The sequence below is a fragment of the Bombyx mandarina genome, chromosome 01, assembly GCF_030267445.1.
Source record: "Bombyx mandarina strain Sakado chromosome 01, ASM3026744v2".
Taxonomy (NCBI): domain Eukaryota; kingdom Metazoa; phylum Arthropoda; class Insecta; order Lepidoptera; family Bombycidae; genus Bombyx; species Bombyx mandarina.
Window position 1 is genome coordinate 3,463,503 of NC_143208.1, and position 26,994 is coordinate 3,490,496.

At 37.8% G+C, this 26,994-nt stretch overlaps 2 protein-coding genes across 5 annotated transcripts in view; both read left to right on the forward strand.

The window, feature by feature from the left end:
• Positions 1-4,866, forward strand: part of ap (apterous) — a 51,055-nt gene extending 46,189 nt beyond the window's left edge. For all 4 annotated transcript variants that reach the window (XM_028179808.2, XM_089727466.1, XM_089727473.1 and 1 more), the window contains one exon: positions 381-4,866. In XM_028179808.2, the coding sequence (XP_028035609.1) occupies positions 381-590 (210 nt within the window). In that variant the 3' untranslated portion in view covers positions 591-4,866. The remainder of the gene's footprint in view (positions 1-380) is intronic.
• Positions 4,867-6,060: 1,194 nt separating this feature from the next.
• Positions 6,061-26,994, forward strand: part of LOC114246306 (ferlin misfire) — a 29,609-nt gene continuing 8,675 nt past the window's right edge. The window contains exons 1-26 of the mRNA XM_028178781.2: positions 6,061-6,344; positions 7,037-7,177; positions 8,027-8,171; positions 9,030-9,180; positions 9,804-9,963; positions 10,263-10,446; positions 11,142-11,329; positions 12,067-12,208; positions 12,285-12,311; positions 12,384-12,556; positions 13,284-13,484; positions 13,973-14,137; positions 15,032-15,184; positions 15,814-15,993; positions 17,049-17,162; positions 17,259-17,390; positions 17,545-17,694; positions 17,912-18,054; positions 18,128-18,477; positions 18,956-19,221; positions 19,455-19,508; positions 21,611-21,825; positions 22,146-22,337; positions 22,855-23,028; positions 23,407-23,555; positions 23,958-24,112. Of these exons, the coding sequence (XP_028034582.2) occupies positions 6,243-6,344; positions 7,037-7,177; positions 8,027-8,171; positions 9,030-9,180; positions 9,804-9,963; positions 10,263-10,446; positions 11,142-11,329; positions 12,067-12,208; positions 12,285-12,311; positions 12,384-12,556; positions 13,284-13,484; positions 13,973-14,137; positions 15,032-15,184; positions 15,814-15,993; positions 17,049-17,162; positions 17,259-17,390; positions 17,545-17,694; positions 17,912-18,054; positions 18,128-18,477; positions 18,956-19,221; positions 19,455-19,508; positions 21,611-21,825; positions 22,146-22,337; positions 22,855-23,028; positions 23,407-23,555; positions 23,958-24,112 (4,206 nt within the window). The 5' untranslated portion in view covers positions 6,061-6,242. The remainder of the gene's footprint in view (positions 6,345-7,036; positions 7,178-8,026; positions 8,172-9,029; positions 9,181-9,803; positions 9,964-10,262; positions 10,447-11,141; positions 11,330-12,066; positions 12,209-12,284; positions 12,312-12,383; positions 12,557-13,283; positions 13,485-13,972; positions 14,138-15,031; positions 15,185-15,813; positions 15,994-17,048; positions 17,163-17,258; positions 17,391-17,544; positions 17,695-17,911; positions 18,055-18,127; positions 18,478-18,955; positions 19,222-19,454; positions 19,509-21,610; positions 21,826-22,145; positions 22,338-22,854; positions 23,029-23,406; positions 23,556-23,957; positions 24,113-26,994) is intronic.

Consider the following 26,994-nt stretch of genomic DNA (forward strand, 5'->3'; position numbering starts at 1 on the left):
TTCAGTTTGGAGGGCGGGGCAGCCGTTGTAACTATACTGAGACCTTAAAAGTTATATCTCAAGGTGGGTGGCGCGTTTACGTCGTAGATGTCTATGGGCTCCAGTAACCACTTAACACCAGGCGGGCTGTGAGCTCGTCTACCCATCTAAGCAATAAAAAAGGCATCTATAAAATTAAATTATCTTAAAAATGTATGCTCTCATTCCTTTGTTACCTACAAAACTTCATTTAATTAACAATCGCATAGCATAAAAATGTAATTATCAGTCAACCAACTTTGAGAGATGAGGAAGTTTCCAATTAATCAAATTGGTTTGCATTATTGCATTACAGCAAGATGCATATTTTTATGTATCTTAACTTACGTTTATTTTCGTAGGTCTGGTTCCAAAATGCGCGCGCAAAATGGCGACGTAACATGATGAGGCAAGAAACGAACGGGGTTAATGGTCATACTTCGATTGTCCCTGGTAACGGTGGAACACCAAGTATAGTTCCCACCGCGCTGATCCTCTCGGAGCCTCTCCAGCCCCTTGAAGATTTGAGGGTACATACTCCCCATCCGATGGCGTTCAATGAACTTTACTGACAAATGCAAAATCGTCGACTTAAAGAAGTTTGTTGCTGAAAATACAATGACAGCCTATCTACTCAGATAATTGTATCAGTAAGATCTTTTATAACCACGAAAGGTAAACGAACTCTGGTATTTAGTGACAGCGAATTTTAAGTGACATTACTTTAAGTACATAATAACATTATTTGTTTCACTTAATGGTTATAATCTACTTCATATTGTTAAGTATTAAAGCATTTTACAAACGCATTCTCTATCTCTATCGGCAGCCAAATATTGAATTTCCCTTTTGGAGAACTTTTCGATTGATATCATTGAATCGTCTTATTAACCCGTGTTACATATTTATCTTCTAAATGAAGTGCTTTGGTATTACACAGAGAAAAATAAATAAAAATACGAAAAATTACGAAATAAAAAGAAAATTCGATTTTTGGCTTTAGCGCTTGAGTATATAATATCTTACCCTCTCGTGTAGAAAACTAGTTTTAGGATAAGTTTTATTTTATATTAGAAAGTTTGCTAATTTGATATCGGGATATCTATAACATCTGGCAGACAATCTCGTGTGTGTTAAAAATACCTAAAACAGTTTCTTTAAAAAAAACCTGTACATTATTTTCATTCAGTTTTTAATTCTCAAACTATGAATTTGATTTAATTCCGAAATCATCTTATTAATCATAATAAAAATATATGTATAATTAATTCCTGTAATAAAAGACACTTCTGATATATAAGATCGTAAAAAATACTAAATATTTTTTAGTGCATTTAAAACTATTTATATTACATATTAATCTAAAGTAATTTTGAGGCTTTTATATTAGTTTAGATTTATAATTAGTGCGTAAATTTTCTCCCAAGACATCATCGTTTTGGTAAACGTTAACGTTAATCACGTATAAGCAGCTATAGCTGAGATAATAATATGACACGTATCACTTAAATTCCAAAATAATTTAAAATTTAATATTCTTAAAAGGACTATAGGAACTAGTCATACGTAGAAACATATTTTATAATTTTACTAAACATAAAAAAAAATATGCAAATCAGACTGTTTTAAGGTGATATTGTTCAAAGAACTATTGCTATTTTAAGATCATACTCAACATTTACTATTCAATAGATTACTCACTAGACAAAAGTAAATTATTCTTTGGGCTATTGACGTAGCCTTCTTTTGTAAATATCTGACAAATAATCGTCTGCTTACTGACTTGTGACGTCATAGATTTCTTATTACATAGTGATCACAGACTTACCTACGATGTTATTGTGGATTTTTTTCATTTTCAGGGAAATTCTCCTATTATTTTTCCGTAAAAGCCGAATAGTGAGGCCATTTAATTCTGTTTATACAGATAAAATAATATTATCAGCGAGCAGTAATCTTTATACTGACTTATGACGTCAGAAATCAGTGAACTAAGCGTTGTGGGTTACGCAGCCAATCAAATAAATTCGATCCAGATAGCTAAAATATATCATTATTTGAAAGAGAACCATTTGATGTTGTCAAATTTCAACCTGCATAATATTTTCTTGTAATGTATCAGTTATCAATGTAGTCAATTATCCATTTTTTTAAGTACTTTGTATGGAAATACATATGTACTATTTTTGGTTCTTTTTTTTATGGCTTAGATGCGTGGACGAGCTCACAGCCCACCTGGTGCTAAGTGGTTACTGGAACCCATAGATATCTACAATGTAAATGCGCCACCCACCTCGAGATATAAGTTCTAAGGTCTCAGTATAGTTACAACGGCTACCCCACCCTTCAAACTGAAACGTGTTACTGCTTCACGGCAGAAATAGGCAGGGTGGTGGTACCTACCCTTGCGGACTTAGAAGACGTCCTACCACCAGTAATTACGCAAATAATAATTGCGTCCTACCACCAGTTCTCTAGATATTTATAAGGATCACAAAAAATATTTGTAAAAGCTATTGATGATTTTCGTTATTCAAGCAAGATTTCATTCCTGAACAATGGCTCAATGTAAAAAATAAATCGGTTTTATATTACATTTTATCCGACAATCAGAATAATATCGAATAAATCATAAATTTTAGTTACTTTTTCATTCGTGTTTTATTAGTATACACTTGAATGCTAAAACGATTTATTCATTGCAATTCATTATACGCTAATGCGACGTCAAAAATAGCATGATTATATTGATATAGTACAACTATAGTATTTCGATTAACTAAGTTTTAATGGAATTTATTTTTTATAATTAATTTATTCGTGCTCTTTATGTAGATAGTTGTATGTCATTTAATATATGTACTTAAGTATGTCCTAAGCCATTGATGACAGATGTTGTAATCTCGTTGATAATAATATTTTAAAAAAATACATAAAAGTGTTTGTAAATTACGTACATTAAGATTATAATTTTACGCAAATAATTTGTACTTTGAAATTTGATCCAACAAAAAACTGAAAAAAATATGTCAACACAAATTTAATGTGATTTTTATTGAAAACATAATATTCTTGCGATAGTACATTAAAGTTTGTCAAATAAAAGGTGTCACGCGAGATGGTTGACAGTGATATATATTTTTTATTTTATTTATTCAATATATTATGTTAAATCGTTTTTTGGTGAGTACTTTGTTTTTTTTCTTGGAACATAATTTAACTACATATTATTATTATTATTTTTTTTGAGATTGTTTTACGGCCCTGGATGCGAGTCCTTATGAGCCCGTAGTAAGGTCACAATTTCACTTCATTATAGTATAACTTTAAAGTTCACCTATGGTATTTGATATATATTTAAGAAGAGGCTTGTAGAAGAGCGAGTTTGCTAAAATATCTGGAACTACATATTATACATTTGATTATTGCCAGCTGATAAAAAATTATGGTCAAAGGTTTTCAACTGGTAGCCATATTGTATATTTTTATTATTGTATTACTTATGCTGCTATTATAAGATGTCACTAATTGTTCGTTACGTTTCACGACATATTAATTTATTTTTGTTCATACAAACGTAATTTTGTGTGCAACTTAAAGTTGCATGGTATTAAATATTCTATTCAAATAATGATAATGTGGACAGTTTCGGCATGACAGAAGTGCTTAACCAAGAATCGAGTAAAATTTAAACAAGATTATTTAACGAAATGATTCATTATTATAATTAATAAAATTAATATTTTTCGTGTCAACAGAACACATATATAAGTTACTCTGGTTACATGTCAGTTTGCTTTTATATATATATATTACATTTCTTCTTCATTACCTTAGGTACGGCAAGAGTTTAATATGAATTCTGGATATCAGGAATACCAAGACCACAGTCAAATTTATGGGAGTAGGTGCAGTAGATGTAATATTCAAGACGTACATAATGCATCAAAGAAATTAATCACGCTATAAAAATTGATTGCAAGGGTTAATTTTATTCTAATATTATGCACAGCGAATAATTATTAGTCGCGGTACGCAAAAAATGTCAAACATATAGAATTAAAAAAAAAAAACACTCACGCACACACACATACACGAATCGCACAAGAAACTCATCTTCTTTGAAACAATAAAAAAAATGTTTAAAATTTATATGAATTTACGCCAAATATTTATATGTATAAAAACAAAACAGGTATTTTTTTTATCAGTGAACTTATCAGTGCCAAACCAATGTTTGTGTATTCATAAAAAGTACTGCGCATAAAACGTGCTAGTTACAACTAATTTACTGTAACACTATATTATATACCCAATATACATATTATGTGTGTCACGATTTTTATATATGTCGTTTTAACGATCGAACATTACTTTTGTTCTCTGTACAAGACGCTCAATAGCTGTTTTCGAATAATTAACAAAAACAATATCATGTTGTCTCTACTCAGCTTTTGATGACGAACGTAAAATGTATTTGTATTCATATAGAGGGTGTTGGAGTCGTTCTCGAATGCATAAGTGATCCATAACACGATCGACGAAACAACTTGTACTGATTGTTTCCCGAATACCGCGCAATGTAACGCAGCCTAAAAATCAGATGACGCGCGAGGTCAGTGACCTCGGGCTTACGCGGCGGAGTGCCGTCATTCTCTTACCTTACTGATTCCCGAAATACAATCTTACTAAAAGTAAAAGTACTAACGGTAACGCGGCTTCGAGAACGTTCTCTTTAACGCCATCTTTAACTATTTAGTATTTAAGCGTAGTATTATTAGATACGAATGTAGGACAGACACATATTTATACATGAAAATGATTTAATATATTAAAATTCAATTGTAACGTTTATTTTTCATTTGACCCATCCTTGATCCTTCATAAAATATACTTGTATGTTTAGGTCTCAGCTTGTGTTGAATGTTCAGCTAGGAGATAAAATAATGCAGTTTGGAGCTGAAAATTTGAGAGCTTCGAATACCGAAATATTTTTGATTGTCACGTGTGCAAGAAAAGGCTACGGAATCGTGCTCACAAGATTCCCTACTAGCAACATACATAGTCTACCGACTAGTTCCCACCACACCAAGAACTTAGATATTAAAAACAATAAAAAAGACGAGCCTGAGCAGGGTTTGCAAAAACGTTAGATATTTCAACAATCTCTGATAGGACGAAGGGATCTCATTAAGACATATTGTGTTGCAATAAATCTAATAAAAATATTTTAACGAATCGAATGTGCCAATCCGGTAGCCACAGATATCTATCGATCAATTTATTGTTATTAATACGTTATTTAATTAGTTCTTTGGAAATTTATATTTATGACGTTTGTGTGGGTATTAATTAATGCTCAATGAATTACTTTTGAATGTATTGTTTGCTGAAGTAATCGAAGCAAAAAAAAAAACTGAACGCTAGTTCTCGGGACTATAAAATGCGAAATGTGCAGGTACATAATTACGCGGTAATTATGAAACTGAATATATACTTTTAATTCATAGTTAGATTCATAGAAGTTTTTTTTCGATTTAATTATTGATTTCTCCAATCGTTCGTTTTGCACACACTATACTGGGTCGTCACTACATATAGGTATTATGTTATAATGACGTCACCAATACATTCATATCGATAGTTTACAGACTATTTGGACCCTGTTATGTACTTATGATAATATCTGTATGTTGATGTGCACACTAGTTCCAAATAATATTTCCCCACGTATGTAAATTGCATTGAAAGTATGAGTTCCGGAAATAACTTAGAAGAGAATTGTCTTACAGGTGAAGCGGTATGTGTATTTAATTTTAATAGAATCAGTTGTTGTATGCTGCCTAAGTGGGATCCGTCTGGCTCTTCCTTAATATTAGTTTACTTATGAACACAATATGCTGTAAAATAATGGATTACAGTAATCAGCTGATCTTCTTCTGACAACCGCGACTGTATGAACAATAACATCTAAAGCGATGACGTAAGATGTTAGCATTTGTGTGCGATTGAATAATTCTCGGCTCTATTACACAGATTAATAGAACTTTTTACATTTAGAAATTAATTGTTCTGTTCTTTCTTTATGATTGACGAAACGAGGCGCAATGTCAAATGCGATCGTTTAAATACGACGCACGTCAGACGCAAGCGCTCTTACAAGACGTAAAACGTACAATGTACAAATTACATACCATTTATTACATATCACTTATAAATAAATAATGCGTAACGAAGTGGAGGGACCCCGGCAAAAACCTGTCGCGATACGAACCGGACCCGTTGCCGGTGATAAACTCCCGGAAGACAGCTCTAGGTACATTCAGGTATAGTTTATAAATTATTAATGTTTGTTCTCTGGAAACGAGACGGCTTTTTGCCTCGATTATAAGGCGCCCTTATGCGGCGAGGTATGCGCGGACGGGTTCTGTTTAATGCGTATTGCGCGGCACGATAATTTAGTGGGCCAGTCTTCGGATACGCGGACAATGACGACTTTCAGATGTGTGATTTATTTACGAACGTTTTATGTAGAATTTGTTGAATGTATGCGAGTTTATATGTACATACAAAATCGTATGTAGCCTCATGAGGTATACAAATGAATATATGCGGTTCATTTGTGAAGTTTCAAACTAAAATTTACATGTAAAGGTAGATTGACTTTTCTGTTTTTTATTGTTCTGTATGTAAATACAATGAAACTTTGTACTTACAAGCAAACCAATCATCATTTATTGTTTAATGCTAATATTTGTTATTTATGTTAATAATAATAGTTTTGACCCACTACGTAGCCAAAGATTACTAGTTAGGAATAGTCAAGTATGTTGGATATTAACAATCTCTGGGGTAGATTTAGTTGAGTGGATTCATTGGTAGTAGGTCGTATAATAACCTCGCCCGCCCGCCTGATTAAATACTACCTATTTTTGCCGTAAGTCGAGCTTTCTGTGTTGAAGTCGACTAAATAATAAAATTCGATAAAAATAATCAAAACAATGTAATTGCCGTATAGATATTAGTCACTGTGTTAGAAGCTAGCAAGCTACATTGGAATAATCCTCGCGCAGCTACCTCGTACGTACTGCTTTCAATAGAAAAGAAAAAATACAGAACTACAATTAGAAGGAATATGCTGGAGCCCTATTACGGAGAGGTCTGTATTCTTATGAATTCTTATGAATTTAAGTGTTCTAAAAGAATTTCTCCAACCACGTTTGAGCAATCCTGTGAATAGGTATCTCGATCCTCTGTTAATTTTTACTCTGGTATGAAATTTATATTAAAATATTGTATTATAATAACAATACTAGTTATTGTCATTAATATTATTATATATTAAAGTGTAGAATGGTATTTTTAGAAATGTCGACGAAACATTTAAATAAATAATAGAGCATAATATTAGTGAATTTGCGTTTGATCATTGAGAAGGCACTGTGGGGTTAGGAAAAAAAATTTGAAGGAAATAATTTAAGTTTAAGAAGAAGAAAATGCGTATTTACCCCAAATAAGTCAAATTAGTAGAAATAGTAGAGACAAGCTGAAGGTCATGGATGCAGTCGTCACACGTTCATTACAGGGAGTATTGGAGGAGACATATAAGCTGTAGCTACAGTATCGGATGGTGTAATAACTTTATCAATTTTAATTTGTCATCAACGTCTAATTTTGTTAACACGAGGTGGGCTGTGAGCTTGTCAACCCATCTAAGCAATAAAAAAATTAAAAATTAAAAATAATTAACACAAAAAACTTGCTCACGGACATTTTACAGATAGCTTTTTGACAAAAAATGCTATCATTTCCGCCAGGAAAAATATACCAAACGTGTTTTTATAATTAAATTCGCTATTAACAATATAACTATATATATACAATATATTACAAGTTATGTAACAATATATTTATGTATATTTATTTAACAATACAATAAAAAGTCCAATTAATCATCGGCTCAACGAAATTGAAGTGACCGCTTTGGAACTAAGTTAATTTTTTGTAGAATTTCACTTTTGATCTTTTCATGAGCATCCGTGGGATGCAACGAACGATTTTGTGGCTGGCCGTGATGGAGCCTCGTTGTTGCGCTCCACCACGCTCCATCGGAGAAGCGGGCATCGAATTGGCAACAATATGGGCATTACCACGTTAGTATATATTCATCGATAATTGAATAAAGAATTGCTTAGATGTGTGGACGAGCTCACAGTCCACCTGGTGTTAAGTGGTTACTGGAGCCCATAGACATCTACAACGTAAATGACCCACCCACCTTGAAAGGGGGTTGCCGAGTTCTAAGGTCTCAAGTATAGTTACAACGGCTGACCTCCCTTCAAACCGAAACGCATTACTGCTTCAAGGCAGAAATAGGCAGGGCAGTGGTACCTACCCGCGCGGACTCTCAAGAGGTCCTGCCACCAGTAATTACGCAAATTATAATTTTGCGGGTTCGATTTTTATTACACGATGTTATTCCTTCATCGTGGAAGTCAATCGTGAACATTTGTTGAGTACGTATTTCATTAGAAAAATTGGTACCCGCCTGAGATTCGAACACCGGTGCATCGCTCAACACGAATGCACCGGACGTCTTATCTTTTAGGTCACGACGACTAATTTTTAAATATTAATCGAACTTATTTTTAAATATAAATCGAATTAAGATTGCGACCTAATGTTTCAATTCAGGTGATCAAATCTACAGGCCTTGGTCTTTCTTTTGTTGAACTGCAATAACGAAAGCGTATATATTGTTTTATTTCTTTTTCCTCTGTTATCATTGCTTCGCGTTTAGATTTATACAATTCTACTAATTCACTAAATCCTAGAATAAGTAGAAAAAATACTCCAGTTTTTTATTTTGATTTAGAAGATAATATAGAAATATCGCGCCTGAAATTACATATCGCAAAATTTCTAGGTCTTGTTACGTAAATATAGTTACATATAATAGTCAGTGAAGTTTTTTTTAAAACAATATATTTTCTGTAAATATTCTGATATAGACCATCGAGCTTTCCATAAATGGGCTCAGTTGGATTCGCGAAATGATCCTTCGGAAGCAGTTGTTGGATTTTTGAAAGTTGACATTTCAATAATATTTAGAGGAGACAGCCAGATTTTGCCATCTGTTGATAATTATGAAAAAGTCGAAGAGTGAGTATATATAAACGAAATTTTTATTTTTTTTATTTTGGTGGCGCAGCTGGTTTTCAGTGGTCACCGGAGTTCATAGAGATCAACAACGTAAATGGCACCCCTCTTGAGACATGAGTTCTAAAGTCTCAGTTTTTTAGTACAACCCTTCAAAACGAAATGCATTAATGCGTCGCGGCAGAAATAGGCAGGGTGGTGTTGGTACCTACTCTTGGGGGCTAACAAGCTGCGCTACCACCAGAAAATAAGGTAATATTATAAATTTCACATTTCAAGGCTTCTCATGTCTACCCGGGTCTGTACCCTCTCCAGATGAGAAAGTGAGCGGTGGTATATTGCGCAGATTCGACTTAATTTTCCGCTATCAGCTTTCATTGTCCTTACCGTTAAATAAATTTAGCTTAATTTTCAATCTAATATCTCGATTTAGAAATAATAGATGGCGATGTATTGGAAAACTGTTGGTATAGAGCGGAGACGATTGAACGTGCCAACAACCCGAGACTTAAATCCAGATCCAAATGGAGAAAGAAAAGAGGACCAGTTCGCACCAGTTGTTGATTTGCAAACTTTAAAATAAAACGAACACAATAACAGGAATGATATTGAACGTTTTCTTTTAGCAATCTCCTGTTGCCGTCAGGTTCGGAACAGCAGCGAGCTAATTTTTCAATTACAATTCATGGAGCTTTCGGTCTTCCCGCTACTACTACTACCGGTGGCGAAAAGCGATTCGGAAAACCACCTAGTACATATGTCAGGATATCGTTTTGCGGTATTGGGGTTTGTGAACTTTTTCTTGTAACTCGTGAATTTTGATTAATGAAGTAAATTGGCATTAAAATGTTGTAGCAAATTTGTGATTTGCTTAGTAGATAAAGTTATCAAATGAGATGAAGCTAATAAAAAAAACGAAAAGTACTTTTAAAATGTCAAGTATCTAAAATAATTTTTTGGCGAATATATTCCACTGAAAAAGTGAAGAGATAAGTCTTCTGTCTTAGAAAATAAAACTGTTGAGTATTAAATATGTAAATGTTTAATATATGCTTCTGACGCATTTCAAATTATTACTAATATAGGCAAGAACAGCAGTACAGCAACGCACACATTGTCCAGTATATAATGAACGAATCAGCATAGTTGAAATGTTTCCGAACATGTGTCAAATCATATACTTTGAAGTTTATTCAGCTGAGAGTTGCCTCAAAGTTATAGCTAGGACGTCATTGAATTTGCGATTGTTATCCCACGACGGTGAAAAAGGTGATTTAACTATTATTTTCATACCAAAAGCCTTTGTTTCTTTTTTCAGTATAATATGATAAGGCTAAAAGACAAGAAGCTCTTAAACAATACTTGATTTAGAGGGTCATCTCAGTATAGTTCTTTCCCCTGCGTTTTCTGATAGTTTATGAGGTGTTGAAGATAGCCATTAGTAGAGTGCAGGGTAGTCGTATATTTCCATTCGATAGACCAATACAATTGAGACTTCGTATTCAGGTCTGTGAGTGTTATGGAATCCCTGTCAGATTTTAATGACCAGTTTAATACGAGACACAGCTAAAGCGAACTGCCCAAATCAACTATTTCTGACTGAATGGTATTTAAAAATGTAACCTTTTTTATTATGAGGCTTATAATGTGTTTATAGTACACTAGCTGTACCCGACTGCTTCGATGGGCATTTAAAAGTATTTCTCACCTCCACAAAGATTCTCATCATTAACGCCCCCGCAACTGGTGTAGGGAGTCCAACACTCATATAAATATTAGCCTAACCATTAAGTACATGTATTTTCTACATGGATACCAAGTTTCAAGTCAATCGGGTGCATGGTTCAGTAGTTATAACGGAACATCCGTAAAAACCACTGTAGATTTATATATTAGTATAATTAAGAGAAGAAAATAAAGTAGCGTTTTTTGATTAGTCAAATATCACTAGAACCTATTTACAGGGTTTTTGCCCACGTTTGGACCGTCCTTGTTGCCAATGTACGACGATTTATCAACACACACCGTGGCCACCACGAACGATAGCCCTTTCTACCGAGGTTCCTTACTGGTTTCATTAAAAACGACTGTACCATATTACGAGAAACCCGTGAAGAGTAAAATTGTAGAGCCAGTGGCAAACTTGAAGCTGGTATGAAATACTTTTCTTTATTAACGCATTGGTATACATCAATTTTAGAGTAACTAAATTAATATATTATATTTACTATAGTAATGTATTGCAGTAATGTAATATATTATAATACCAGCTGACCCGGCAGACTTCGTAGTGCCTTAATCGATAAATAAAAGACCTAAAATTTGTATAAAACAAACTTAAAACAAATAAAAGGAATCCGTCCGACGGGGGACACATCAAAGGAAAAACAAAATTGTTATTTTTATTTAATTCCGAGCATTTTCATATTTATCTACCTTTTAAACCTTCTTTGGACTTCCACAACTAATTCAAGACCAAAATTAGCCAAATCGGTCCAGCCGTTCTCGAGTTTTGGCGAGACTAACGAACAGCAATTAATTTTTCCTAGATGATGACCGATTTGATTTTTTTTTGATAACGCCATCTTGGTTAGTTTCCCTCAATTAAGAAAAATAGTCTTATGATTCGCCAATAGATGTCGGGAAGATTTGAAGACACGAATAAAACAAAATTTTCTGAAAATAAAATATCGTAGCTATATCGATTTATCGCCCCCGAAATACAGGGGGTATACTAAATTTTATGAAAATCGTTGGAGCCGTTTCCGAGATTCAGATTATACATATATATATTAATATACAAGAATTGCTCGTTTAAAGGTATAAGATTTAAATAGATTTTATAATTTAATTTAATTCTTATTAAATATGAGATTCCCAAATTCTAAGGAAAACTTATGGCCTATTGAAGAATTCTGTGTAATGTGTCCATTATTTGAAGTATCATTACTTGATCGTCGAATTGTTGGAAAGTATTGCGGTGTTGCTATTACCGTTGGAGACTTTTCTACAGGCAGTCCGGGAGATCGAGGTTCTTATTTAAGTTCAATATAAATAATATCAATTTAATGTCAACTGATATTCATTGATAGTTTTGTTTGTTTCAGAATTTGAGACTCTGTGGAATGAGATTCGTAAGTTGAATTTGTTTACGGGTTTAGTTTTTTAGTTGATTGCTCTAATGATTTTTGTTTTTTTGTTAAAAGGATCTAGAAAACTCCACTACACAGGACCTTTAGATGTAATCAAAACTAGTCCTGTTTATGGACATTTGGATTTTTCGAACGCATTTCCAGTTTTGCAGCTAGCCACTCGACTTCCTGACTTGAGGTTCAAGATGTACAGAAATAATGTCATTAAAGAAATCATCATGGACCTGGTATTTATTTTAGTTTAGGAAATTCAAGAATACATAACTATGTTGTTAATGATAAAATCGGGTCAACGCTATTGCGTCCCTTGATCGATTTTACTGTTGGTAGGATTTCTTATGAGACCGCACGGGTAGGTACCACCACTATGCCTATTTCTGCCGTGAAGCAGTAATGCGTTTCGGTTTGAAGGGTGGGGCAGCCGTTGTAACTATACTGAGAGACCTTAGAACTTATATCTCAAGGTGGGTGGCGCATTTACGTTGCAGTTGTCTATGGGCTTCAATAACCACTTTACACCAGATAGGCTGTGAGCTCGTCCACCTATCTAAGCTATAAAAAAAGCATAGGATTATATATGATGTAAGAGTAATTATATATGAGAATTATAGGATTGGATATTATTGAAAGTATTGATTTTTTAGGAAAGGTAAAATTAGTTTCAACTTTGAACCTATATCTCACGGGGAAATTGTGCTATTTCCACTTCAATATTACAGCTGTCTGGTTTTGGATACCACTAGGTATTCCTAAAGTAATGTTAAATTGCGTTGTCTTGTTTGGTTCACAAAAATACAATAACAGAACATATACTATAGTACAAATTTATTCTAATAAACAATGGCCTTATTATAAAAAATGTGTAAACTAAAATTTGATATAATATCGATACTCGATGTTCATTTGAAAGTATCCCTAATATCGAATTACAGTGAATTACTATTGACTTTACAGGAATATAGCTTGTCTCAAATTGAAAAAAGATATAAGACAACGAAATCGTCAAATCCACAAGAATTTATATGTGAACTCAATAATGCTCTAGATAAATTAGTTCGAGGACTTAAACATTTTCTAGAGACAGTGAAAGAAAGTTCTTGTGAACATAAGACAGAGTTGGATCAGAAACTTCTGAAGTTACAGGAGGATGCTATTGTACGTCATTGTAATTGTAAAGGGTATTATTGGTATGTAGGTTTTGAGGAAACTCGGGAAAATTACGACGATGGGCATTCTGACTTGAGTGTCTTAGTAGAATAGCAAATGCGTTACACTATTTTCAGACTTTATGTAAATAAGCAGGTAGCGGTAGACAGCGACTTGGCTCTGCCCCTGGCATTGCTGAAGTCCATGGGCGACGGTAACCACTCACCATCAGGTGGGCCGTATGCTCGTCTGCCTACAAGGGCAATAAAAAGAAAAAAGTTGTTTAGATTTTGTTACTTTTTTCAAACTATTTTCAATACTGTCCAAAGATAGCACTACAATAAACTAGCAATTGACTTATTTGACATACATAATTCATAAATCAACGTGACCATCATTCGAGCGGCTTTGTATTTAAAAATGATATTCATCATTTGTTTTTTGTCCTAATTGATAATATATTTAAAATTGCTATATTTTATGGTTTGTTACTATAGGTAAACTTAAATTTTAAAATTTCCAAGAGAATTTATGGTGACTCAACTACTGGTATGATTAGATCCACTGAGAAAATTTATGCTTTTGGTTCTAAAAAAGAATTCAAGGCACTGCTGGCAGAGAGCAAATCAATGGCAGAAAGTTTAAGAAGTTTGATACCCAAGGTAAGTTTTCAATTTACGATTAACGCAATCGTTTTTTATTATGTAATTTAATATGTAAGTTATCGATAATAATTTATATCGATTCATGACGATAATTATTATGTAAAGTTACTTGATGGTCAAATATAGGCTCAAGAACTTATAGAACAATTTAAAAATTCATAATTGTTAAAATATTTCGGAAAGGCCAGTTTTAAAGCTACGATACTCATTGTATTTTGAGTTTATTAATTTATTCCTTGAAAGATTACAAACAGCCACACAAATTCAAAAGACAATATTGCTGCCCAATTTTTCTCGCAGCACAATTAAGAAATGAGCGGATCCATAATAAAATATAAAAATAATTACTTGAATAAATTATGCTAGATAACAATGTGATATGTCGCTTGACATAATATTCATTATAATTAATTAAATGAATAACCTAACAACTTAACTTGGCATTACATATTGGCATTTAATTCATAAATTCATTTTATCAGTTTTATATCAATCAATTATAAAATAATCAAAACAATTTTGTTGAATGTTGAATAATCAACAAAACTTTGACAAAATTGTTTTTATTAACATGTAAATTCAAGGTTTTTCCAGATTTTAAACAAAGTCGTACTCATTGATGATCATAAGAACATAACGTTTTTAAATACTCAATAAATTAATGCAATGGGTCCGAACTTCAGTTAATCAATCCCTTGCTAGAGTGAGAGCTCAGTGATACTGTTTTATTTGCAAAGTCACTGGAAATGCGTAATTGGCAAATTTTATATTGACAGAATCATTAGAAAAATGTCTTATAAATAAAACCGTAGTTTTAGCATTCTTAAGTCATGTATTAAGTTATATTTCATCTGAATTTGTAATCTAGGAATCCTGTCTATAAATCTTTAGATTCCAGAACCTTGGCCAGATATTGTGGTCTGGCTTCTGAATGGGGGCTCGAGAGTCGCTTACAAAAAAATATCGCCAGCGGATGTGATTCATTCTTTCGTGCCTCAAGAAGCAGGACAAAAATGTGGATGTATACACACAATATACTTTCAGGTCTGTTTTATAGGAAGCCATTGACGGCAAAACGAGACAATTTTATTTTATCCGCAATAATAATTTGAAAAACATAGAGCATTCTAAATTTGTTCTTATGACACTTAGTCCATAGTGACACTTTGTCCATAGTGCCCACTCGCTCAGTTTCTCACAGGATTTTCTCAGTGGATCGTGATTCCCATCCCATAGCAGTTATATTAGTGAAGCAGCAGTAACTGCCTGCTCTATTAGGTGTCCTTAGAATGCGGTCAGACAGTTGTTATCAAAGCCCTCTCCTAGCTGAGGCTTCGAGCCAATCCGTCCTAATAATAAGGCCCTTGAACCAACCGCAATTTCTCAATCTTCAAAGAAATATATCTTATATGACATGTGTGACCATAGGAGCAGACTTCTTTAAAGATTGAAGTCATATAGGAAATACTACACAAACAAACTGAAACATTATTTATTATGTAATAGATATGATGTTGAGCATTAAGTGTATTTTGTTTTTAAATCAAAACGCCGCTAATTGCATAAATCTGCTATGAACGAGTTTTTGGAGGATTTGTTTTGGAGAAGTTCTTGATCTTTCTTGCGACTACTAAGAATTATCTCAAAAATTCAGCCTACATTATATTTTATAGCCCTTAAAGTGCCCGTATCATTGCGATTCTACTAGAACTTGTTCGTGTATCGTCGGTAAGCTTGAAATGCTTATGTGGATGGGTCTTTTCAAACAAATAAAAAGCTTTGATGAGCATCTACCTGATGGCTACAAGATGAAAGTAAAGAATTATGAAATGGGTATAAAGACGACTTCGATGGTAAGAATTATACACCCTACGTATATAGAAAAAATCGATCAAGTTTCTCCATTATAATCATTTTTATTTATTTTATATAATGATGGATACTGAGAAAAAGTTTAAAATGGGAATGCCTAATTCATTTATGTTAGAAATAGGAAGGGTTTTTGTAGTAACAGTAGGAGTTTGGTAGTAACGATCAGATTCTGTGACTAAAATGTTCGACCTTATGATTCTAAGTGGGTGGTGGAAAACGCATTGTGATGTCTACGGACTCCGATAACCACCTTACACCAGGTATGCCGTCAGCTTGTTTAATCACCTACGCAATAAGAAATGAAGAAAAACCAATATAAACCTTAGCTTTGATAACAATGCTATCTCATATCTGCCAACCGTGAAAACATGAGTGCACATTTTTTTTTTATTGCTTAGTTGGGTAGACGAGCTCACAGCCCACCTGATATTAAGTGGCTACTGGAGCCCATAGACATCTATCTACAAGGTAAATGCGCCACCCACCTTGAGATATAAGTTCTAAAGTCTCAAGTATAGTTACAACGGCTGCCTCACCCTTCAAACCGAAACGCATTACTGCTTCACGGCAGAAATAGGCAGGGTGGTGGTACCTAACCGCACGGACTCACAAGAGGTCCTACCACCAGTAAAAAAACATATGTAGCTTACATCTTCGCATAAACTGAAAAGTTATTCGTAAGAGGCCAATTTTGAGGTAGCACTTCTGGCATGAAAGGCATGCATGATAAAACTTGGACTATCAGCACATCGGACCCGAAGCAAATAAAACTCGACCCGACTCGACTTAATATTCACAACATGTCTCTGCCAATTAATTCCAAAAATTCTTCTTCACGTTTGAAGAGAGTAAACAATTTGCAGTTTCCGAAATTTTACAAAGTGCTTCTGGAATTTTATGAAAAAATTAATTTAAAATTATAAGCACGTTATAATTTGAATATCAGGGGATTCTTTTCGGAGCAGAAATGCACTCAAGCTTCCTAGGCGTATTTCATTCGTATCAATGTTATTGATTTGATTGACGTCAATTCCAGATGTTGGAATGCAGAGCATTTATTTATCAAGCGAAATTCGACTGTACAGATCGTTTTGAAATGGGCTATACGTTTGCGAGGATCAATATACTTAATTCAACACAAGAAACGAACGTAGGTTGCGACTCGCCTGTTCTTGTATGACTCGAATATAAATACTTGTTTTTTATATACTGTTGTTAATAATTTGAAAAATCACTACTTGTAAAGGTTAAAGAAAAAACGTTGTCACCAATCTGGAATCAAGTTTTGAGAATCTACAAAATGGTTTTGATGAGCCCACAACGGTTAATGAAAAATCCACCGCTGCTTCTAATTGAAATCTTCGATACTGATTTAGCTGTAAGATAATAAATACTACTTTCATTATCTTTACTATATAATATACTATTAAATTATTATACCTATTTTTATTATTAAAAATAATTTAATAATTTTATTATCGCAAACATGGATTTTTAATTACGGACGTAACCAGTTATTTTATTTATTTTAGGGTAATTTTGGTCTTATAGGTAGATCGGAAATAACTCCAGCTGTAGATGAAAGGCAGGGTTATGAATATGCGCCTAATCTTGAGTGGTTTAAGATTCATAATGGAATGGAATGTACAGGACAGATTTTGATGTCGGTGCAGTTGATTCAGGTAAATCTTGGCCTGTAAAATTCATTTTAGATAAAGAGCCTTGATGAATATTTTAAGCACTTATTTTTGTTGTCTACGCCTCTAGTCATAGCAGCACTTCATTGGACATTTCTATATTTTTTGAATTGATAGAAATGACAAAATAAACTACTACCGTAAATATTTTATTGTACAATAAATTGTAAAACAGATAATTTTCTAATTTCCATTTTTTAAGGTCCCAGAGACTGTAATGAGGACAACTATTTACGGCTCAACAGATGCAACGTATTGTGCAACTGGTGTACAGGACTTGGATCAAAACTGTGAGAAAATGGAGAAACTTCCTACGCATCTCATTCCCGAATCGAATAGTTATAAGTAGAGTATCTCTTGTTGGTTTAGTTATTTTGTATAATGACAGGTATTACATGCAGTTTTCTCTATTTTACAGAGTCGATATCTATTGGTGGGGCCTAAGGAACGTCACCATCACTAAAAAGCCATGTATGGTGTTTGAAATGGAAACGACCACGATAAAATCCGATGTTATTGTTAACGAAAAATCTATTTGTAATTTTCCTAATGGTAGGATTAGTCAAATATTTGAAGGCATCGTCACTAAAGAGTTCTGTCCGCCTTTATTTTTGAAGCTTTACGAAACGAGCACTTTTGGTAGAACTGTTTTCTTGGGAAGTAATATGGTGCAAAATCCTATGAAATACTTTGTGAATTGGATGTCGTATAATGACAGAGAGCTTTCATTAAGGAGTGCATCACTTTCTTCTGCGAATCTATATCAAGGTACCCAATATAGCATGTTATTGTAACACACATACACACATACATAACTCTTTTGAAATTAAATTTTTAACATCAATAAATCTTTTTTTATTTATTGCTTAGTTGGGTGGACGAGCTCACAGCCCACCTGGTGTTAAGTGGTAACTGGACCCCATAGACATCTAAAACGTAAATGCACCACCCACCTTGAGATATAAGTTCTAAGGTCTCAGTATAGTTGCAACGGCTGCCCCACCCTTCAAACCGAAACGCATTACTGCTTCACGGTAGACATAGGCAGGGTGGTGGTACCTACCCGTGCGGAGTCACAAGAGGTCCAGTACTACCACATTCCAGTTCAGTACCAGTACATTTTTTATACCAAGACCTATGTTAAGATATGATGTCGTCATATTTTAAATGAAACGGAAGGTGAGGGATAATATTGTAGATTAAGCTAATTCTGATCCAAAATTTATAGCTGAAATGTATGTTTTAGTAAATTCTATCTTAAGTTCGGAGAATCAAACAAATTACGTGTCGAGCTGTAAAAAGAGCATATATAGTAAAACAAAAAACATAACTGTACAAACTCCAATTAAAGTTTCGAAATGGAAAAGGATATTCTGCACCAAAGAACCCGATGAAGAAGAATATACCTTACTTCCTATGTTCGATAAATATGATCGTGATAACGTTAATTTTGGAAAAATAACTAAACGTGATGTCTGTAACTGGTGGAGCAAATTTTTTAAATCACAAAAGGTAAAATGTTTTATAAATCCTATTACTGAAATTACTGTCATTTTGCACCTTAATTATAAATCGTTTTTATTGACTCGCTTTCTTGTTGGCTGTTCTCACGAAGCTTGGTGATTAATTTTAAGCCTACTTTTTTATTGATATTAGACGATTATCAAACTTATTTACTTTTTAGTGCATTTTATATATTCTGTACGTTTTTCTTTTTGTTAATTGTTTATATTGTCCATAAACAGGATAACGATCTACCCTACACCGAGGACAGTACCAGTTTTTTCAGTGAAATAAAGGTAATTTTAGGGTAAATTTTTAATGTGTAGTCTTTTAGGTCGCGCCTTTCTTTTAGCTTATAACGTTCTGAAAGGATATTTAACTTTTGGTAACCTGGATGAAATTAAGTCCACAATAGCATCAAAATCCGGAACCCCCATAGATAGATTCCTAGTCGTTACGTACGATGCCCCTTAACTATTGAGGCACTGTACGACCAGGGTACCCCCCATCTCCCTATCCTGGTCACACTGGGAATGGGGATTACCCGGGTTGCGACCTCGCCCCTACGACCGAAGGTCGACTGGGAGCTCTTTAAGAGACGCCTAGTCGACCTTCCCGTAATTCAGGACCCCAACACCCCTGAGGGGGTCGACGACGCGGCGGTCCGCCTTGTCGACTCCATCAGGGGAGCGATCGACCAGGCGACGACTCTTGTGCCCAGCGGCGGGCCCAGAGGTATACTCCCGGCCCATCTGAAAGCGATTATTCGCCGGAAGAGGGGCCTGAGGAGGCTCTGGGCGACATCTCGTTGTCCCAGGATCAAGCGCGAGCTTAATGAGTTGGAAGCGGAGTTGGCGGCGAAGATTAGCTCCTTTCGGGGCTATGCGTGGGAGGAACGGATTGAGGAGGCCCGTGAGGACCCCTCTTCCGTGTCCCTCCACCGACTTTGCCGCCAGCTCTCAAATCGGCCTGCCCCCACTTGTCCACTTGTGGACGAGAGGGGCAACCGATGCTTCTCGGCTCAGGCCCGCGCCGATGTCCTGGCCGCAATGCTGGAGCGGCAGTTCGCTCCAAATGACTCTGTATCCTCAGAGGCCGCATTCCACCAATCGGTGGAAGAGAGCGTAGCGAACCTACTCTCCTCCCCGGTGCCACCGTTGGGAGATGATGATTTCATCACTCCCAGCGAATTGCGCCTCTCCATCAAGCGGATGAAGAGGCGCAAGGCGCCGGGTGAGGACGGTATTCCCTCCCTCGCATTCTTCCACTTCCCTGAAACGGTCGTGTCATACATGACACGGCTGTTCAATTCCATTCTGTCCACAGGACACTTCCCGGGAATTTGGAAATTGGGCAAGGTCATTGCCTTGCCCAAGCCCGGCAAGGATAGGAGAAATCCCTCCAGTTACCGTCCGATCACCTTGCTGTCGCATGTGGGCAAGTTGTTCGAGCGGCTGCTACTAAGAAGGGTGTCGCCGCACATCCTGCTCAGACCCGAGCAATTCGGGTTTCGCAGCGGTCACTCGACAACGCTGCAATTGGTCCGCGTTATGCATCACTTGGCAGATCGGTCCAACGCGCGCCAGTACACGGCCGCAGTCTTTCTCGATATCGAGAAGGCCTTCGACCGTGTCTGGCGTGCGGGACTGGTTCACAAGTTGTTGCAGAACACGGACCTCCAGCACGCCTACGTGCGACTGCTGGGGTCGTACCTGGAGGAAAGATCCTTCCTTGTCGCGGTCGAGGGCGCCAAGTCGTCGGTGCGCCCAGTCACGGCCGGAGTTCCTCAGGGGAGTGTCCTGGCACCACTCCTCTACGCTCTCTATACCAACTTCATGGAGGTTGCCCTCAAGCGTGGGAAGCCGACGTGAAGTTGGCGCTGTTTGCCGACGACAGCGCCTACTTCGCGTCATCCAACTTCCCCTCTGCGGCCATTTCGAGGATGCAGAGGCTATTGGACTTACTGCCCCAGTGGCTGGACCGATGGAGGGTCGCGGTCAACGTGGGGAAGACTGCGGCTATCCTCTTCGGTCCGGTCCGCACAACAGTCGTCCCGGGACAGCTCAGTCTCCGTGGCGCTAATGTCGAGTTTAGATCCAGCGTCCGGTACTTGGGGGTCGATATCGACCGGAGTTTGAGGATGACCGCCCACGCCAAATCGGCGTTGGACAGGGGGCAGTCTTGATAAGCCTCACGATGTCCCATCATCAACCTCTGCTCAAGACAATCCTACTGCACTTAGTTAAGCAGCTTACGGATATCACAACGTGAATGCTGTCAACCACCTTGAGATGTGATCATTTTAGACCTAATCTAATTTATTAAAGTTAGATAGAGCAGTATTTAATGGGATACTTCTTTAGCGACTAAAATTAACGCCTTATTTCATAAAATTGAGGTATACGATGCAGAATTGGAGAAACAACCAGAGTTTTCAAAGTTCAAAGACTGGTGTTCCACTTTCAAACTGTACAATGGAAATAAAACAGGAATTCCGGAGAAAGACGATCAAATATTCTGTGGGTATCTCAAAGCTGGTATCGCTATATACAAGTGGCCACCGCCCGAAAATACTAAAGCAGTCAGTACACGAGGCGTAGATTTAGGGAAAGGGTTTGTTTTTATTTTTTAAATGTAATCCGATCGTTGTGTTAATATAAAGTTTCAATTTAGAATCAATCGCGTTATGCTCGCGACATATAGGAGAAGTTTTTGTTTCTGAATCCAATGCAGTACACAAGTTGCACGCTTAAGTTCATAGATACATTAACCCGAATATATATAAAAAATGGGCTAGTAAATGATTATTAGCGGCTATCCCATTTTTCAATTGGAACTCATCCTAGTCCATACTGATCACACTTACGTAGTAAGTTTAATGGTAGCCTATTTTATCGTTAATAAACATGTTACAGTTTTCTTTCTAATTTCAGCTATTTTTCGAACTATCCTTCGAATGAAGCTGCTAAGGTTTTGGTGCGAGTGTACCTCGTTAGTGCTACGAATTTATCAGTCAAAAGTTTTATTGGTCAAACTTGTACCTATGCAACCGTTAATTGCGGTAAAAAAGAGCTCGGAAATAGACATAACTCTATTGCGAGTAGTATAAATCCGATTTTTGGAACGTGAGTTTCGCGAAAAATAATATTCTAAGCGACTTATTCTAGCAATAGTTTCAATGGTTGGAGTGCATTTTGTTGTGCATTTTCTATGATAGATTTGATATCTATACCGAATGAATGTTTGGATTAAAAAGTAGAAATGCCTTATTACATTCGACCTCACGGCTTATGAGAGATCCAGCGTTTTCTTTATTTTTCGGTGACTACTCAAACCAGACGGACGTTATGTTTGTCTGGTCAGATTAAAAACAACTATGTTTAAAAGTACTGTGACGATGAGTAATTATTGTGTATGTTATGTATACTGCGTACATTATGGGGATTATGATCTGAAATTGGCAAACACAGGACGCCTTCAGGCTCGGTGGAGTGACGACTACTTAGGGTGGTTGGCAAGAGCATAATTAAAAAGCAAATAAGAAGAATCGTGTTCTCTATTCGCACAATCTCACAAAATTCTCTGCCATTAGTAAATCTTTTTTTTCACGTTTTTAATCAACAACCCAAATCATTTTTACAGGATGTACGAATTATGCTGTGTCTTTCCAGAGGATTACCTCCTCACAGTGTCTGTTTATAGCAAGGATTCTTCTTCATTATCTGATGAGCTGATAGGCTCAAGCTCCATTGATTTAGAAGATCGTTTTTATTCAAAACACAGAGCTTGTATTGGTCTCGCCGCAGAGTATAACTTGTAAGATTTTATTAGTAGCTTATTAGTAGTAGGCTCATATTGACGCAACGATTAGTTGATTATGGTCACCATTTCAAACCGGCAAAGTGGTAATGGCAATGGCTGTGAAGTTTTTTTTTATTGCCTTTGTAGGCAGACGAACATACGGTCCACCTGATGGTGAGTGGTTACCGTCGCTTATGAATGTCAGCAATGCCAGAAGCAGAGCCAAGCCACTGCCTACCGAGCAGCCAGTATATCGCCTATTTTTTTCTGACGACCAATTATCATTTAGGGGATCAATAAAGTCGTACATTCCCAGCTTTTTACAACAACGTTCGTCCTTAATAAATAAAAACATAATCTGTACATATGACCGATGGCATTTAATATTTTCAGAACCGGTCCTTTAAGGTGGCGTGATTTTCGGAAACCTTCCGCAATTCTTGAAGAGCTCTGTTTAAAAAATCACATCCCACCTCCGTTTTTCCTTGATGCGTCTACATTATTCATAAATGGCGTTGAATATAAAGATAATAGTGGATTTGGTAATTAGTTTTTGGTTCACGATGATAGAATAGACCATTTCTCTGATCAAGGTCATTTTGTAAGCTACTTACCAATAAGGTGGTTAAATTTATATTATTGATGATTCCTAGTGTCTCCGATATTGAAATAGGTGACATGCAGGACGTCTTAATGTTATAACTTACTTCATTCGTTGTGTCTTACTGTAAACCCTATATATAACAAAGGTAGACTTTTAGATCGGCTTTTAGATAAATCTATATAACGAATTAATTGAAAATATGAATTTATGATACATGAATTCCAGGATATCTTGCAAACCAGCATTTTCTCGAACGCATCTGTTCATCGTGGTAGGAAAGATAAAGAGCTTCACTTTGTTAAAGTAATTTAGAGCAATTTCCTGCATAACTTGTCCATAGGTTCTTCGTCTGGTTCAATAGCAGAGCGAAAAGAAAACATATGTCTTAGCATACTTCACAAATGGCATACTCTACCAATTATTGGACATCATTTAGTTCCAGAGCATGTAGAAACTAGGTCACTATTTAATCCTGAAAAACTGGGATTTGAACAGGTATCTTTTATGTTCACTGTCTTAAATGAGCGGGTTTTTTTTTATATGGTGAATATGAAACTACTTTAATTTACATAAAGAGCAATTGCCACTCAATTCATTGTCGATGTAGGTACATTATTAACTGGCAAATCATGAACACTCGTTGATTCAATTTTTCTTAAAGTCGTTTGATTTTAAAATTTTGTGAAAATATAACAATTTTATCCCAGTTTCAAGCTTTTTACCCTGAAGTGAACTTTGGTAGAATGGTGGTTCTTTTCTATTTCTTCTTTAATAGAGTCACATTCAGAGCAGGCCAGTAGAGCTTATTTGATTAATTACAATAATTTTATTTTGCTGTTTTTTCTCGAGCTGCTTTAATGCTCACAAATAATACGTTGATTTGTTTATGGAAAAGCTATGTGGCATGAAACAGGAATGTCAACTGAAACGCTACGAGAATAATTTGTAGTATTGTAATGGAATCGAAACAAAGAAACATCGTACCTTTAGAATTGAAATGGCTTAACTAAATATTTTAGCAATATGAGTTTTACACTTTGAACAACATAAAAACATGTATTGTATCAGATAATAAAATTAAAATTTAAAATTTAAAATTAAGCTGACATTTTAGCCTTTTTTTTTTTTTTTGGTATCGATGGGGAATCCTAGTCTTTACGGATACCCTGCCGACGGAGGTCGGACCGGGTTATGTCGGACTCCGCGCCTCCGGTGGAAGAAAGAGGAAGAAGTCACGAACCGAGGTCCGCGCCCTCAACCAATTGGTCCACGGAGACTACGCCTTTAGAAAGGCGCGCTGGCCTAAGTTCAGCTCTCGCCAAACCCGCCCAGCTTAACGACTACCGACTAAACCCCAACGAGCTCCTCCACTCCGGCTGGGCGGGGACCCAGGTACCGCCATGTGCGCGCCATAGGCCCGCCTTCGCCGGCTCCCACCCCAATGTTACGTTGGGCGGGATCTGCCACCGGGGACTTCTTCCCCCTCTCATCTCCACGACTCGTGAGGGGCACACTGGAGCCACAGCGCACCACCACCCCACAGGACCTTAGTGCCGAGCACCGGGCGCCCCCGCACCCAGCAATCGACGGCCCCTGCAGGAGCCGGGTGGGGCTTTCTGCCCGCACCACCCGCTCCGCCTTCACTGCCTACGAACCGAGGTCCACGACCTCCTCCTCACGACTTCCTCCTCGGTTCATCGGCATTCCCGGTTCTTCACAAAGCCCCGGTCTTCCTTGTGCCCGACGGAGGCTGGACGTCCATCGGAGTCGTCGTCTCGCCGAGTTGACTTCGGTCTGCAGCAACGGGTGCGGCCGCGGGTGCAGCGACGTCCTCTCTCCTCGGTTTTCTCGGGGGCCTTGCACATGCCTTACCCCCCGAAGTGTGGTCCGCTGGTTTCCCGGCGGAGGCGCAGACGGCACATCGCGGTGCCAGTGTGCATCCGGATGCCACGTGGCCGGTCTGTCCGCACCGGTAGCAGTCGTGGCTGCGGTCGACCGACGACGGGCACCGCGCACCTACATGGCCCAACGCGTGGCAGCGGAAGCATTGTAGCCTCCGGGCCTCCAGCAGGTGGACGCGAACAACGCTCTACCCGATGCGCAGCTTCGTCACTGTAACAATCTTCTTCGCCGCTGCTATCGGGCAACGAACGAGAACCTGGCCCATTCCTCCGGATCCGGGCTTGATAGAGCCAGCCTTGACTGCATCGACGGAGCATTCGCCGATGCGCGCAAGCTCGGTGCATATCTCCTCCTCCGTCAGCGAATCGTCAAGTCCGCTTATGCGGATTGCAGCGGTCAACATCGGTCTTGTCACCGTTAGTCTCTTGGAAGAGAGAACCTCCTTGAGCTTCTCGGCCAGCAAGTCGGCCTTCGCGATCTGGTCCTCGCCGCTCACTATGAGTATTTTGGCTCGGGTTATTGCTGACCGGACCTTCTCGATGGGGATCCCTAAGGCTCCGGCGTCGATGCTGGCCCTCGCCTCGGCGAGCACCTCCCGGTAGGAGAGCCCCTTTTCGATGGCCTCCGGGTGCAGCCTCAGAATAACGGCCTGCGAGCGCGGAGTTCGAAGTCTCTTCTTTCTACCTTTCTTCTTAGGCTTGAGCGGGGCAGGGTTTCTGTCTAGTTGGCCTTCAGCGTTGGTCGTCGGTGCTGGCTCCTTTTCCCTTCTCGGCCGTGCTCCTCTACGCGCAACGGTCGCCCAACTGACCGTAAGGGCAGCGGGGGCCGGAGGGAATGCGCGCGGCTCGGGTGGAGCTGGCGGCTCTGGTGGAGCTGACGGCGTCGTCTTCTTGTTATTGCTTTCTTGGGCTTCACTTTCTTGTTGGTCTCAAGCTGGGGCAGAGCCGCATAAGGCGGCGTCGCCTCCGACACAAGACCTGCAGTGTCTGGATCGATTTCGCTCTCTCTGCTCCTCCTTCTTGCGTCAGCAGCCAAAGGTGGTCGCAAGCGAGGCTCTGGGAGTAGACGGGCCTCCAGACCCTCGAGTCGGGCGTCCAGCATGGACCCGACTGCTCGCATGATTATCTGCAGGTGTCGCTCGTCGTCTTCGTTTGGCAGTGTTGGGGCGGGAGTGGGCTGCGCTGTCGTCTGAGCGAGGCGCACCATTTCCGCTCTTACGTCCTCTACTTCCTTCCTGAGCTGCAGGATCTCCGCCTCCTGTCTCTCGCTGAGTGCCTGCAGCCTCAGGGTTTCCTCGTTGGCCGATCTGGAAGCTAGATCTTCCGTGGCCTCCTTTATTGTTGTGGCCATCTCCTTAAGGGCTTTGATGTACGTCCCCTTCGGGTTGCGCGCTTTCGTCGCGATGGTAAGGGCCATCTGGGCGGTCTCCTGGAGCCTAGTCGCGGGATCTGCTGTTATGTTCCCGGATATTAAAT